Raw genomic sequence first — 16,462 nt, forward strand, 5'->3', positions numbered from 1 at the left:
TGATAATTTGGCTCATTGGATGATCATCAGGCAGGCTTAGCTCACTGTGTCCCACCCTGTCCCAGGTTTAGCTCACTGTGTCCCACCCTGTCCATGAAGACAAAGAACATCTCATTCCTGCAGATCACTCTCAAGATGCTCTAGATGCAAACAGAGATAGTAATACTAACACCAGTATAGCATTCCCCACATGCCGGCCTCAGGTCTAAGTGCTTTACAAATATTAACTCATTTAATTATCACAATGATCCTATGACTTGGTACTATCATAGGTGAAAATGAGCAGACATGGTACATACCATCAAGAAGTTTGTGAGCGAGGGGAAGGACATCAGGACCTGCAACAGATTCCCACTGCACGAGAAGCCATCTCCCACGTAGCCCTCCTTGCAGGTGCAGTTCACATCTGGAAGGCAAGAGCACACGGGGTTCCACTCCAGTGGCGCAGGGGCCTGGGCTGCCAACCTCACCCTTGGAGATTGGCTGGCCAGGCTGCGCGTGGCTCAGCAGCGGTGTGACCTGGAATCTGAAGTGTAACTGGGATAATTACCCTTCATCCGGTAGCAGAAGACATCCCACATTTCACTCTTGTTGTTTCTTGGTCCATAGTCCACTATCCCAACAACACCAGAGCCACAGTTCTGGGAGGCATAGGCTACGGGGTAGGCAACCCGCCCACTCTCCAGCCAGCCTGCCGAACAGAGGTGGTACTTGGCCTGTAGGGACACAGATGTGACCACCAGTCAGCCGCAACTTTATATCTGTTGTGAAGTCCTTTGGTTAATGTCTGATTCCCCCATCAGACTGTGAACTCCATGGGGTCAGGGGTTAAGGCTCATTTTGCCTATTGGGCCCCTCTGCCTATAACATAGTAGGTGCTCATTAAGTTTTTGTTAATTGAGCCATTGGATAGATGAAATGGTGCCCTCTCTTTCTTGTAGGTGCCTGAGTCCTTCACACTTACTTCTCTTCTTTCTGCTCTTGAGAAGATTTGCTCTCATTTGTTTCCTCCTGGGTGCAAATTCTTCTGGCTTATAGATTGGCAGAACTCTGATTCATCATCACTACCATCATCATCTCATCATCGCCATTATCATCATCATTCTTACCATTATCACCATTATTAGCATTATCATCAACATCAGTATCACCTTCATCATCACCATATCCCATTGAGAACTTATTTTGGGCCAGGTTCTGTCGCAAGGGCTTTTCTGTGTCAACACCTTTAACCCTCACATCAACTCTTTGAGATAGGAACTTAAAAAAAAATTCCTATCGTATAATTGAGAAAATGCAGGTAAAGAGGAATTAAGTAACTGTCTCGAAGTCATATAGCCAGCAAATGGCAGAGCTGAGGTTCAAACCCAGGCAGTCTACACCAGAGCCCTTAATCTTAAAAACTGAAGTCCTACTGTATACCGGTCACTGTGCCATATTATCTTTAGTTTTTATACAACCATGCCAAGTAGCACAGAAGTTTCAACGGCTTGATCAAGGCCACACAACCAGAAAGAAGGAGAGCAGAAATTCAAACCCTCCAAGATGCTGGGTCCTGGCATCAAAGGTTTGTTCTTTGATAAAAAAAACATCAGGTCTGAGGAAAGGTAGAGAGATTCAGTAGTGATGGAGGTTGGAGGAAGAGTCCTAAAATTACACTGTGTGGGCAGTCACTTGCTCTGTTCCTAGGAAGTGACCACTAGGTACCTCCAAGTTGTTGACCTTTCCAATTGGGCAGGGCATCTGGTTTTTGAGGCAAAGAGAGTAGCTCTGGCCAGAGCTCTATGTCTTACCTGGCTATGGCTGAGAGCTGAGGCCACCCCCACTTACCCATTTCTCAGCCCCTCTAGACACAGAGAAGCCCAGCTCTTCCAGAGAAACTCAACTGCTTTATGGGTTCAGGGAAATGCTAGGCCTGTGGTCATTGATCTTTTTCTTGTCTCCGGCTGTTACGTATGCACTCCCAATCTGTGCTTCTGCTTTGGCAGTTGAACGTCATGGTTGAGAACAGACCTTTGGACTTAGGGCTACCTTTGAATACCGGACCTGCCACTTCTTGGCTAGGTGACATTGGACACATTACTTAACCTTTTAGAGACTTAGTTGCCCTATCTGTACCTCCAGGGATATTGTAAGGATGACAGCAATGTCAACAAACCACCTCTCACAGTCCCTGACACATAGTAGACACACAATGGATGTGACAGATTGTTATTATAGCTCCAGGATCTTCCTGTACTCCCCTCCGAGAAGGCAATAGCCTACGTGTTCCCATGTTAAGAAGAGCCTGTAGCTCCTCTCCAGCAGACCCTGCCTGCACAGTGCCCGCGAACTGAGGACCCACCTTCTGAGCGTAGGAGAGCTGGTTGTAGGTTGCCATGGTTGCACCTTCGTTGGCACATGCCTCCCTGGCTTTGTCAAAGGCCAGCTTATACCGGCCCAGCGGGGAGCGCAGATGGAACACTCCGACAGTGGTATCTAGACAGGGAAGGAGAGGAATCGCCTAGGTCAGTACTTTCCGCAAAGAACTTTACAGGACTTTCGAAGCAGAAGGCCACTTCCCAAGTCTCTGAATGTGGAATCATGTATTGATCCTTTGTGTCTGGCTTATCTCAGGTAGCATAATGCTTTCAAGGTTCATTGGTGTTATAGCATGTATCAGACTTTCATTCCTTTTCAAAGCGGAATAATATTCTACTGTCTGGGTAGACTACATTTTGTTTATCCATTCATTTGTTGATGGACGTTTGGGCTGTTTCCACCTCTGGGCTATGGTGAATAATGCTGCTGTGACCATGGGTGTACAGGTATCTCTCTGAGTCCCTAGTTTCAATTTTTCTCTATTCTTCTCTCTCAGTTCAGGTGCACCATCAGCGTGAGATAATTTGCTGTCTTCTGTCTTATTAATTTCTTTTCCTGGTTTTATACATTTAAAAAATTTCCTCAATTACATGGGGATTCTTTTTGTAAGTAGACCATGTCATTATCCTGTGTATTTCTCCTGCTTATATGCATCTTCTATCTCATCCCCAAAAGAAATCTGAGGTGTCGTAGGCCTTAATATATGTAATTGGCTAAATGTTTGTGCCCCCCCCCCATTCATTTGTTGAAATCTAACCCTTAATGTGATGGTATTAGGAGGTAGAGCCTTTGAGAGGTAATTAGGTCATGGAGGTAAAGCCCTCATGAAAGGGCAGGGAGCTTTTCTGAAAAAGGACCCCAGAGAGCTCCATTGTCCTTTCTGCCATCTGAGAACAGAATGAGAAATCAGGAGTCTGAAATTTGCAAGAGGGCCCTTACAAGAACCTTCCATACTGGCACCCTGAATTTGGACTTCCAGCCTCCAGAACGGTGAGAAATAAATTTCTGTTGTTATTTAGTCCCACCCAGTCTCTTACTTTGTTATAGCAGCTTGATTGAACTAAGACAGTACATAACAGGTATTAAGTCAATAGCTTTATTGAGATGTGTAGAAACTGCGCCACTAAAGCAAACCTGAGCCAGTCAGAGACACCCCATTGGCTGTAACATGCTGTGGCCCGAATTTCTTTCTGACACACCGAAGGCCCTCCTTGCCCTGGCTCAGAACTAGTTTTGGGGTCCTTGATGCCTTTCTCCCATCAGGTTTCAAGATGTCCTATCAGCTGTACTTCTGTACTTCTCAGTTTTCTTATACCCATTGGTTTATTATAAGCCACTCAAATCATCGTCAGAAGTGAGTGGGGCCCTTGCCAATCAATGTACTCCTATCAAAACAACCACTAAGAAATTGCTTCTGCATGTGGCCAGTGCTTCCTCTTTGTTATTTAAACCCTAAACTATGCTCCTTAGGTTCAAATCCAAGGAAGAGTTGCAGGGATTACTAAGGAATTTTGGGAAAGCAAGTATCAGGAAAATTCATGATAGAGGCCCTTTGAGCTCCCTTCTGGTTCTCATGGCTCAGGGTGCAATTCTGAGTTTACTCGCCCCTCTGCTACAGAAGCCACTCTCTTCTGGACACCAAACAGCATGGGTTGTTCGGCTTCCAATGTTTTGTGTAGAAAAGTTTTAATTAAATTGTAAAATGTAGTGAAATTAAAATGTTTACTTTTTTAAAGTTAAAATTTTATTTTTCTTTTGCCTGAAGAGCAGGTGCTTCGGGCCCGGAGCCCCTGGCCCACTGACCTTGGAAGTGGAGGTCGGCACAGTTGGCATTGGCGTGGCACTGCCCGTTGCCCTGCAGACAGCGGTCAATGGGCAGCTTCTCTGGCTCACAGTCCACCCCGTCTCCTACGTAATGACTTTTACATTCACACTTGTTCTTGCCCTGTGTGGAGAATGGAAAAGGTGAAAAAGCCCCTTGTCGAGGACCCCCAGGACCCCCAAGTGCTAGGCAGGCCCCCATTCAGTGTAGGAGATGTTCAGAAGGATCAAGAACATATGTCTTTCCTGTCCAGTGAAGTAACTGCCTTGTCACGTGTCTGTGGAGGATCTTGAGGAAATGCCATTCTTTAGCGCTCAGCTCGAGTGCAACTTGCTCAGGGAGAGCCTCCCTAAACCCTCAAATAAGTAGCTCTGCTAATCCCCTCTATCGCATTGGCCGGTATATGCTCTTCCTGACTCTTGATGCTCTTTGAAAGTATCTCGTGCGTTCATTTCTGCACCGAGCACCGCCTCTCCCTCTGCTTGGATGCAGATTTTATATTGCGACATCTCTGGCCCCTGCAACTGCACGTAGTAGGTGCTCGATGACCATCTGTTGAATCAATGAAAGATCTCACTTCATCCCCACAACTATCCTATGAGATCTGCCTTATTATTAGGCCTGCTTTGCCAATGAGGACACTGAGTCTCAGGGGGATTAGGTGGGCAGCCCTAGACCACACGGCGCGTGGGTCCAGGAGCTAAGACTCAAAGGTTGTCTGACTCTAAGTTCACGTTTATAACCACAATGGACATCATCTCCCCCCATCTTCTCTTTCTGCCAGGTGAACAGGTCATGAGGGCGCTGTTTCCATTCTAAAAGGACTTGAGGGTGCCCACACCTACACTTCTCCTGCCACTTCAACCAACTCTTTTTGTTTTAAAGAGCTTCTTAGTTTGAATAACTTTCGAGTTAGAGAAAAGCTGCAAAGAGAGCAGAGAGAGTCCCTCCACACGCTTTCCACCCAGTTTCTCCTAATGTTGACATTTTACATCAGCATAGTACATTTGTCAAAGCTAAGAGATTAGTGCTGGTCCATGACTAATAACTAAACAATAGACTTCATGTGGATTTCACCAGGTTTTCCACTAATGTCCTCTTCTGGCTTAGGATGCCACCTTGCACTTGGCTCGCTGACTTAACAAGCGATAGATTGAGGTGGGAAGAAAGCTTAGGAAGAGACCAAATGGGAAGCACAGAGGAGACACCAGGCTGAGTGAGGCATAAGAAGCTGATCTCACATTTCCTCAGGGAAGAGAGACTCACCGGGCTGGTCATCTTGCAGATGGCATGCTCATGACATCCACCATTGAGGCCGTCCGCACAGGGGTCTATCTCTGAGCAGCTGTAGCCATCCCCCTTGTAGCCCTTCGGGCAGCTGCAAGAGACCTTTGTACCCTTCTGGGAGCACTTGGCGACATTTGCGCATCCCCCGTTGTTCTGTTTGCAGAAATCCACAACTGTAAGGGCAGGGGAGAGAGGGCCCCATGAGCCACTGTCTGTGTAAGTGGGGCTTCAGGTTGGGGAATGGGTCACCTTAGGACCAGCGGCACTGGAGGGTAGTAAATGGGCCCCAACATGTTGGCACCTTCTCTCCCCATGCGCCATGACCTCTGTGTTAGCCTTGCAAACACTAATATCCTGTAGTTAATACCCTCATAGTCTAGGCCTGATGATATCTGTCCATCTTTGTCCTTTTGTCACATACTTCTAGGCTCCACTTTGGTGGCACTTTTCTGTCAGAGTTTGGGTTTTTCGCGTTAGGACTGTTCTGCATGATACATGTGTGTAGAGTTAGCATGTTACGGAACCCCTGTGAGGTAGACACTGTACCCCATTCTACAGATGAACAAACTGACACTCACGGAGCCAGAATGAGGCAGAGTTGGGAATTAAACCCAGACTGGTCTGACTCCGAAGCCCACGCTGTCTCCAGTGTGTCGTGCTGCCGCTTAGGACCTTTGTTTTCACAATCCTCCAAATTTCAACCCCATAATTGATTACCTTTCGCCTCAGGAGTAGCTGGAAAGCTGCCTGCTTTCTCTTGCCTGCCTTTTTGCCTAGCGTTGTTGTGGCCACTTGAGACTCTGAGAGAAGAGCCATTAGGGCAAAAGGCCTCACCTTAAGGACGGGACTCTGCTGCCATTGTGGAGTGCCAACCCAGTTCTAGACTCTGCCTTGTGGTAGATTACAAAACAGAAAGTATAGCAAGATCTCATTTTTGTAAAGAAAGTCTATATCTCTGTGAAGAAATTATTCATGAGAAAGAAGAGTACTTGTGGCCAAGACTGGTAGTGTTTACCTAGTATCTGTTGTTTCCTTAATCTATAATAATACATTTTTAGCTGGGCTCATGGTTGTCCAATGACAGACTACATTTCCCAGGCTACCTTGCTGCTAGGAGTGACAGATAATGAGGGTCCCGCCAATGGGATAGGAGCAGACAGGATTTTAACAACTGCTAGGTGTGTCCTGAAATCTCCTTCCTCTCCATCTCCATCCTGCTGCCTGGGAGGTGCTTATGTTGGGGGCCATCTTGGGCCAGGCAGCTGCGTGATGGCAGAGCGACAAGATAGAAGGAGTCTGGGCTCCCAGATGACCTTTCAGAGTGATACCCCTTGTTAGCCTTGGATGCCTCCATCCAAACTGTTATGTGAGATAAAAATAAACATCTAAATAGTAAATATCAACCTTGTTAATGCCACTGCTCCTTTGGCTGAACCCATATCCTATCTACTAAAGACAGACATTGCCATGTTCAGAGCGGTTCTCACTGAGTGGTGAAAGTGTGTGTAGGTTTAACTTTTCTTTTTTTAAACACTGGAGTGTATCTTCTGCAGTTTTTGAAGTAAGACTGGATTACTCATAGAGTTAGACAAACACTATGCAATAAAGTGCATCGCAGTTTGCGAAGCAATTTCAAATCATGACCTCAGGCATAAGCAAACCCATCAAGGAAACTGAGCCACAGAGAGGGTAGGTATTGCCAAGTGGCCCAGGTAAGAGGTAGAAGGGCTGGGATGGAGCCCAGGCACTGTGACCGAGTCCCGCTCCACTTCTGCCTCATGCTACCGCTTCACACACGCACAAAGGGCACCCACCTGTGCATGTTATTCCGTCACCTTCATAATTCAGGTTACACTCACACGTGTTGTTCTCTTTACAGGTGGCAGAAGCAGAGCAAGGAGGTGTGCACACTGGGGGAAAGACTAAAAGGAAAAGGTCACCATTCATCTTGAGTCATAGTGAGAAGAGCTGAGACCCACCTAATGCATCTCCCCAAGACTCTCTCTCTGACCTGCCACTGCGTTTCAAACGTGTCCCCTGATAGCAGGAAGACGGGGTGATTTGCTAAGGTTCCTTCCAGCCTGGAGATTTGGAGATGCTGGAATCACTCCTTTATATTAAGACATTATCTTTGCAATGTTAATCAGATTAAGATGTAAATATGTTATCTTTGGGGGCAACCAATTAAAACTTCATACTTCAAAGTTTGCTAACAGAGATGAATTTGGCATATTGGTTCTCTGGTCCTAAGGGCATGGGGTTCTAGATGGAGATGGTTAACTTGGAGGAGGAAGTCTGGAGGGAGGGGTCAGGAGCTTTGGTAATTGGATGGGGCTGCAGCATCAAGAGGCCACATGAAGCCACGGGGCAGTCAGGGGTTAGGGGAATAGGAGGAGGGAGGAGGAGGAGCCGAAGTTAAGGGTATTGTTGGACTTGTGGAACTCCAGGTTGCCAAAGCCCAGCAGAGGAGCTTAGTCTGCCCTGTGGACTCCAGGGAGGGTGAAATAACAGTGATTCATATTAGATAATTCAACCTTTATGTCTCAGGCCTTCTGCCAGCCACAGGACTTTGGCGCAAAGGAAGACTCAGAAAAGTGACTGCTTAATAAAGATCAAGATAATGATGAAATGATAATGATGCCATGATAATGGCCGTGATGCTAATGCTCACATACCCCGGGCACTTCAAGTCACCATCTCCAACCCCCACAACCATTTTGCCCCTGCAAAATGTGTCACACACTTTTTGTTTTTAAGGATGAGCACATCAAGGCTCAGAGCAGGTGGGTTATCTAAGGCCAATTGTCTGGTTAGTAGCTCAATCGCAGGGCAGATCGGGGATTCCAGACTGTCTTTTCTATGAAACCACTTGGCCTCCGGGCCCAGGACCACGATCCCGAGGGGCCGTCCCTGCCCCATCCTCATCCTTTGTCTGAGGTGGGTCCTTCCATGATTGCACACTGGTTGCATGGGTTTGAATTAAATATGTTCATCTACTTTTCCTTCAAGCTGTCACACCTCCTGAGGCCTGGACCAGCACAGTCAAGTCATCTTTGCCACGTGGAAAAAGGGAACACCTGCTGTGCTGTGTTTTTTTTTTTTTTTTTCTGTCCAGGTGTTACTCAGACCCAACCTCAGCTATACACTCTTGGCAGGGCCCACTGCAGCGTGGTGCTGCTGGCAGCTGCCCACTCCCAGGACAGACCTGCCTTTGTGTCACAGAAGCGGCCGGTCCACCCTGCTTCGCAGAGGCACTGCCCGGAGCCTGTGATCCCCTCATCACACTGGCCGTGGTCCGAGCAGCTACAGGCTGTAAAGCAAATGGCAGTGCAATCAGTTATCCATGATCAGAGCTTGAAATCCAACCCCCCAGCTCACAGCTGTTGGAGGTGTTGTCAGCGTGGGAGGCACGCTGCTTGTGCCACGGTCATTTACTCATTCACTCATCCGCCCGCACATTCAAACGATCACGTATTCAGTGGCTATCATGGGGCAGACAGCACCAGGCAATGAGGTTTCACTGTAAACCATTAGACATAAGGTCCCGGTTCTCATGGAGCTTACAGTCTAGGAATAGGTGCCTATGGAACATGTCACTATAAATACGGTGAGTGTCATATGTGATGGAGTATGTAACAGAATAGGAGGGGGAGAGAGCCTTATCTGGGGCCTCCTAACCGAGAAATCTGTTTAATAGTAAAATCTGCACGATACGTACCAATTCTTCCACTTCTCACCACCCTGAGAACTACCACCGTAGCCCAAGGCAGCACCAGCTCTTACCTAGACTGTGCAGGAGCTTCCCTAAAGGCGACCCTGCCTCTGCACCTGCTCCCTGCAGTGTGCTCCTCACAGGGCAGCTTGAGTGATCCTTCCTATTCTGCACATGACACTTCTCCATTCATAAGCCGCCACTGGCCATCCATCACACTCAGAAGAGATGCTGTAGTTCCTCCTCTGCCCGAGAAGCTTCCATGTGAGGTGGCCCCCGGCAACCTTCAGCTTTCATTCCTTCTTCCCTTCTTTGCCTCCTCTGCTCAGTCACCCTGGCCCCTTTGCTCTTTGTTTCATGCCCAGCCCGCTCCTCTTTGCACCTGCTCCTCTCTCTTCCATCACTCCCTTTACCTGCTTTTTATGTACACCTTATAACTATTTTTCTTTCTTAAGTTTTTATCTCTTTCCTCCTTTTGCCTGTACACTCTCTGAGAGCTGGGGTTTTGCTCTCTCCTACATCACTGTATCCTTCCACCTTAGAGCCATTCCTGGCGTTGGAGCAAGTCGCTGGGGCTCTCTGTGTCTCAGATCCTCAGCTGATAACAGTACCTGCCTCAAAAGGTTATTTTGAGAATTAAATGGTAAAACGTACTGCCTGGCACATAGTAGGCACTCTGTAGGCTATCAGCTATTGATATTTTTAAGGACGGAGTAATACGTGTTGGTTGAATAACCGAATGAATGAATTGCTCAGCCACAGCTTGTCTTGGAAGCTGCAGGGAATGTGAGTTTCAGTTGTAGAGATGAAATTCTTTCAGTAGATGGAAACTGGGAATACATCCAAGGAGGGAAAAAGCATGTAAGGAGAGGTAGATGAGGCGTGGGTGCCTGGGAGAGAGGGGAGGAAGGATGCTTCCAGGTCCGCAGGAGAGTGTGGATTTGGACTGGGAGCACACAGCTGAAGAAGAGGCTGAGCACAGGGCAGCGGGTGTTACATACGCTCGCAGTCAGGCCCGAACCTCCCTGGCCAGCACAGCTCACACGCCGTCCCGTTGAAGCCGGTGTCGCATTTACACTCGCCCGTGACCGAGTACTCATCAACACAGATGCCCCGGTTATTACATGGGGTATCTGGTCCTCCAGGGCAGGCTGAAAGAGATGAAATAGCAAGGGCTCAATAGTCTCCCCAGCATTTGTAAATGTGCTACTAACCCTTCCTCAGCCTTGGGTTTTGACCTCCATTATTACCCCAGAGGGACAGTGGCCCTGGGGACATATCCACATAGTGTTTCGATATTCATGGGACATGAACTTAAATGTATCTGATGGGATTCTAGCTCAGCAGGTTGATACACTGAACTGTGCACTAATATTGGGGGATCAGAAGATCTGGCTTGAGTAGATCTGGGATGAATAATGAACTTGCTGTGAACTTCAGTTCTCTTAGCTCTAGATGATGATGTTATAATTTCCTATACTGCATTGAGACATGAGGGTCAAATGAGGTACTATAACTGAGAACATTAAAAAAATATAAAGCACTGAGCACATTTAAGGGATGACACTTTTTATGAATGTCCACACTTCAGTGATGGCCAGTGGAAGCTGAGTGATTGCATGGACTCTCAGTCTGCAATTTTCTCAACTGAACTAAAATAAATGGAGTATGCCTGGTAGTTAAAATCCTGGCTTCTGCAAAGTAACACACTGTGGGACCTTGGGCTTGCTTTTTATCCTCTCTGTGCCTCCATTTTCTCATCTGTAAAATGGGGATAACAACACAATCTACTTCTTGGGGTTTTTTTCAAGGTTTAAGTATAATCATATATATGGGAAATAGCAGCCAATTTGTGCGCTTACTAAAAACAATGCATGGCCAATGGGAAGTGCCATGACGTTTGTTATGCTGCTGTTGCTGACGTGTTACTGGCTAGGAGCTGTGCCCAGACACAGAGGTTTCAGGATGAGCCTAAGTGACCTTTGACAAGGAGCCATTTTCTGGTGCAGTAAGGGGGGTGATGTTATATATGCACTAGCAGGGCAGTGTTTAGTAAATAATGGCCCATACATATCACATTAGTACAGCACTGTGCCGGGGTAGACTTCTGTTAGATGCATTTAATCTCATGTGCTTATTAGATCACGGACTAGAGTAAAAAAATGAAATCTGGTGTTTCTAGTGCCATGGGGATGTCTTATGCTATCGTGGTTAGCAAAAAAGCGTGCTATACAATCACAACCCATGCACAGTAGACTCACAATTCTGTCAAAAACAAAATATCATAAGCGAAAAAAAGTCGAAGGAAAGCTACAGAACTTTTCAGAATGATTGCTTTTGAATCTTTTCTTGGCAGCATCATTAGGAGGATGTACCCCACCCCCACCCCCAAGCACACACTTTATACTTTCAGCACTGTCGAAACCTCCAAATGCTGCATAGTGATTGTGCAACTCATTTGGAATCTCATGGAGAGAAGAGGCATCCTCACCCTGGCAGTCTTTCCCAAAGTAGCCCTTGCAGCATGTGGACATCTGTACCACAATGACACACTGCAGCTGGCAGCCTTCCACGTTCTTCTTGTAGGGCAGGTTGTATAGACACTTCTCCTTTACTCCCTAAAGGAAGAGAATGAGCTATCCCTCTGCCTTTCACCACCTGAACTTGGGCACTTGGGCTCTAGCCTGCTCCCAGTAGGGGATCCAGGTAGTGCTCAAGTGGAAAATGGGACTCAATGGTCTTTACAGGGAATTCTTTCCTTGGAGCTGTAGACAGGCAAATGAATGGGGAGGGCGCAGAGCTAGAGAGATTTCTCTCCAGTCTTAAGACCCTTAGAGTGTTTGCAAATGGTGTGATTGTCAGGTAAGAGAGTGGGGATTGGGGGAGAGGTAGTTTTCTATCATGGGAGGGGTCTTTCTATCATTGCAAGACCCCCAAGTCATAGGAAGGGGTGGTATGAGTTATACTTCACTTTGCAGGGGTGTTTTTGTTGGAGGTTTTCCTAGTAGACTAGAGAGAACTTGGTTTTGCAGTAAGTAATAAAACCAGTATTTAATGAACACTTGCTATGTGGCAAGCTCTGTACCCACATCTTAAAACTTACTTTTCCTAATACCCACACACTGAATAGTTATTAGCTTTGTTTTACAGAAGCAAAAATGTATAGATTATGTGATTTTCCAAAGATTGCTGACTTAAATTTGACCTTGTATCCATAAACTCCAAATTTCATTACTCTCTGGGCTCCAGTGCTAGCTTTGTTCTTTACTAGCTGTGTGACCTTGGCTGGTTGCTTACCCTCTCTGACACTCATATTTTTCATAAATGGGGGTAATAATAGTTTCTTATGAGTGTTATAATGAGGAATAAGGATAATGTCTAAGTAAAGAGGCCAGCACAGTTCCAGGAACACGAACAGCAGCTAACAAAATTCAGTTGTTATTATCATTATAATGATCTTTGAAGTCCGTTCTAGGTCTACACTAGCATGACTTTTCTAGACAGTTCCTAGAAGACAGGTAGTGGGTTGACAGGTTGCTTTGGTTAAGAATGTTCATCTCCTGCCCTGGCTGGGGTGGCTCAGTGGATTGAGTGCTGGCCTGTGAACCCAAAGGTCTCTGGTTCAATACCCAGTTGGGGCACATGTTTCAGGACACATGCCTGGCATTGTGGGCCAGGTCCCCAGTTGGGGGCATGCAAGAGGCAGCCAATTGCACATGGATGTTTCTCTCCTTCTCTTTCTCTCTCCTTTCCCTTCTCTCTAAAAATAAATAAATAGCATCTTTTAAAAATGTTAAAAAATAATGTTCTCTCTCAGCCCACTGGGCTGGTTGTTGAAAACGTAGCATAAATTACAGTTATGCAATGCACATACATGCACACACACACCTACCAGAAGATTGGGGCCTGACAATAGAACAAACCTATTGTTCTCTCAATGTTGTCACTGCATTCATAATTACCGTTGGTTTTGTCGATGTTGGGCAGCTGGGAGTATAGTAACAGCTTCCACAATCCCCCTAGTTGTCAAGAAAAAACAAACAAACAAACAACATTTAAAAATCAAGAATATTCAGAAACACAATGCCCCTGGTGAACGTCTTGATGAATTGACTAAGAACTTAATCTTGATTAAGATTATGGCCATGATCAAGAACATAAAAGTAAACACACTGCAACATTGCTATGGAGAATTCTCAAGGCATGTCTTGAAACTCAGCTCCTTGGTTTAATTCTTGGAGATGAAAGGTCCCCTAGTCTGCAGAGGTAGACCAGGGTTGCCTCACATAGGCATCCGGTATACCCATGGGAAATGTGGATACAGGAGTCAGTATCCTTACAAACCAGCGGGGATGCTTCTGGCCAATTATGTTCTTTCATCCTTAGGTCTCTGATCTTTAAAATAGGAATAATAATTCTTGATGCTATTTGATCTTCAGGGTATTGGGGAGGAAAAATGGTTAACTGAAAAAATGTGGGTGAATATACTTGGGAAGTTAAGAATGTCGCCACCTCTATAGCAGAAAGGACAACTGGGTTTTTATCTCCTACTTGGGCTGCCTGGTATCCTAATAATTAGGGATATTTATGATTGCATACCAGATGCCAGATACCAAAATCACTTCACCTCTTTGAGACTCAATTTCCAAATCTATATAATAGAGTTGATGATATCTACTTCTGTTATTGGATTATTGTAGGGACAAGATGAACATCGAGCCAAACTCAGCAAATGGTCCTGGGTGGATGCATAAGTGTGAAATATGAAAATGCCTCACACAGTGCAGGGCCTAAAAGAGAAGTTTAACCACTGTTGTTAATGACTGAGCAAATGGATGGAGGTGTGGGTGGCATAAAGTATTAGATTGAATGATGTCAAATGGCCATGTTTGTAGTCACAGCTTGTCAAATGTGGCAATTTCATGTGGTGTAATATAGCAGAAGCTCAAAACATGTTTGTTAAATAAATGAGGGAACGACAGAATGGATGGGTGAATTTGAAAATGACCAGCAGGGCACACGTTTGGTACCCAACAATGTTTCCTTAACGGCGAGGGAATGAATGGAGGGGTGGATGGGTAGATAAGTGAACATTTGCAAAGCCTGTGCAGGGCTAGGTAGATGCTTGTTATTGAACATCTGAAGGACACTGTCACTTGGCCTCTGACCACTTGGGTCCCAGGCTCATGGGCGGCCAGCCCTCAGTCATTTCACAGCAGAGCCCATGCTGGATCATGAGGGCTTTTCCTTGGCTCCAGATTCTCTGACCACAGTAAGAGTTAAGTGTTTTTAGGACTGACCGAGATATTGAATGGAGAAAAAGTGTCACAGTGGCCCCCTAGGGTGGGGTCAATCAGTAGACAGTCAATGCCATAGGCCACACCCAGGTCAAATAAAAGCTCCCGTTGTAGAATTCTGCATCTTTGGCCATTCAGGAAGAGTTCGCCCTGAGAAATAGAGAGAAAGGGAGAGATCAACAACCCTTCTTAGACTTCTTTTCTTCCTAGGTCATATAGTGTAGCCAGCATTCGCAAGACTCGGAAAGAACTGAGATATATATTTATATATCTCAAAAACTCAGCATGTATTATGTGCCAAGTATAGTTCTACCTGCCTTACCTTGCTAGGATGTAGCTACTGTGGCTAGTATTCCCATTTACAGGTGAGGAAACTGAGGCAGTGAGAGGTTAAGTAACTTGCCCAAGGTCACTCAGCAGTAAGTATCGGTGCAGGCATTCATACCAGGCAGGCAGCCTCCAAGCCCACACTGTTGGCCACTCAGCAACACGGGCTCTGCCAGATTAGAAACAGTGGCAGTGGGGGTAGCAGGATGGAGCAAGGCTGACTTGGCTGGAGTTCAGGATAAACTTTGTTGACGTGACCACTTCACACGCAGTAATCCAGTTTCTTATTTAGTGCCAGCACCCAGCAAGGTGCCTGACACAACTTTCTTTCCAGGGTATACAACTGATGGGCTTTACCTTTATAATGATAATAATAACTTCTTCAGATGTGTTAGGCATTGTCTAACTTGTGATTTAGATACATTATTTCATTTTAGGCTGCAAACAATCCTAGCACTTTTTCTTCATAAGGTCCACCCAGCAAAGTTGATAGATATACTCCTCCTCCCCTCCACTCCCAGGAAGCAAAATATTTTTAGAAGTGTCCTTGAAAAGAAAAAAGATAAACCTCAGTATCTATGATGTGATGGACACAATGTGATTCAGTGGAAAGAACCCTGGAACACTGTGGTTAAATTCCCCCACTTCTACTTATGCTCTGTGTGGCTGCCTGAGTCAGCAGACTTTCTCTGAGGTTTAATTTTCCTCACTGGGTAAGTAGGATTAATGATTCCATTGCATAGGGTTGTTATAAAGATCAAGCTAAATAATACATTGCAAAATTCTCTGAAAGCTGTAGTAGCACAAAGAATGCGCATTGGGCATTCTTGCTATATGTATGTACTTCTTTGATAGGCATCCAGTTTGGTCTATGGAGACAGTATAGCCAATCCCCAGTGTAACTTTCCAGAAGTTGGAATGTAAATATGCCAACATTCCTCATATTCAATTATAAATTCAATGTAATTCCAATCCAAACACCAAAGGGGTTCTGGCTGGTCATCAGCTGTAAACAGAAAGTTGCATGGGACTTCTCAGAAGGCTCCTCGAAGGGAATAAACTCATCTGGGAGCTGCATCCCTTTCGTCATTTCTCTTTTCTACTTCCTGGAAAGTGGACGTGGCGGCTGGAGCTCCAGCAGCTATGTTGGATCTTGAGGTGATTTTGAGGCCAGAAACATGTAGTGAAGAGCAGGAAGACAAAAGAAGCTCTCCCACTCAGCCATCATACTAGCTCCGGATGGACCACCCACTGCTTTCTTTTATAAGAGAGATAAACCCTTAAGTCACTGTCTTTTGAGGTTTTCCTTTATATGTAGGATATAGGATGTAGCTACTATTATCCTATCATATCCATGCATCATGGGGAATTACAGGAAGGTAAAATTGTTCAGAAACTAGCCAGGGAAGGTGAAAATCGCAAACGTTCACTCTGTTGGCTGATTTAAGAAGCTATAGCCCAGCACTGGTTCTGACCACCAAGAGAGGGCTGGAGATGAGGTCACAGGGAGGCTGCGAAGGCAGGGGAAGGAATGACAGTGTCCTTTCCTGCTTCAGGGAAGTGACTCACACTGGAAAGCAAATGCTCCAACAACAGCCCACTGACCGACTGACTCTAAAAGCTGCCCTCCACACATGCAAGAGGAGAGGGGCTTCT

The 16,462-nt window shown here is 45.9% G+C and overlaps 2 protein-coding genes across 2 annotated transcripts in view; one reads left to right on the forward strand and one right to left on the reverse strand.

Annotated features, from left to right (window-relative positions):
• NT5DC3 (5'-nucleotidase domain containing 3) overlaps window positions 1-7,598 on the forward strand; it is a 69,815-nt gene extending 62,217 nt beyond the window's left edge. Inside the window, exon 15 of the transcript XR_016510429.1 lies at window positions 7,350-7,598. The gene's annotated coding sequence lies outside the window, so the exon portion shown is untranslated. The remainder of the gene's footprint in view (window positions 1-7,349) is intronic.
• The window catches only part of STAB2 (stabilin 2), a 125,839-nt gene that overhangs the window by 10,062 nt on the left and 99,315 nt on the right, over window positions 1-16,462 (reverse strand). The window contains exons 53-63 of the mRNA XM_090272601.1: window positions 14,483-14,629; window positions 13,145-13,201; window positions 11,674-11,800; window positions 10,184-10,333; window positions 8,676-8,780; window positions 7,285-7,392; window positions 5,450-5,643; window positions 4,165-4,306; window positions 2,345-2,478; window positions 551-716; window positions 300-406 (exon numbers count right to left, since the gene is read on the reverse strand). Coding sequence (XP_090128727.1) covers window positions 300-406; window positions 551-716; window positions 2,345-2,478; window positions 4,165-4,306; window positions 5,450-5,643; window positions 7,285-7,392; window positions 8,676-8,780; window positions 10,184-10,333; window positions 11,674-11,800; window positions 13,145-13,201; window positions 14,483-14,629 — 1,437 coding nt within the window. The remainder of the gene's footprint in view (window positions 1-299; window positions 407-550; window positions 717-2,344; window positions 2,479-4,164; window positions 4,307-5,449; window positions 5,644-7,284; window positions 7,393-8,675; window positions 8,781-10,183; window positions 10,334-11,673; window positions 11,801-13,144; window positions 13,202-14,482; window positions 14,630-16,462) is intronic.

The sequence above is a fragment of the Furipterus horrens genome, unplaced genomic scaffold (assembly GCF_987537825.1).
Source record: "Furipterus horrens unplaced genomic scaffold, mFurHor1.1.pri manual_scaffold_4, whole genome shotgun sequence".
NCBI lineage: Eukaryota > Metazoa > Chordata > Mammalia > Chiroptera > Furipteridae > Furipterus > Furipterus horrens.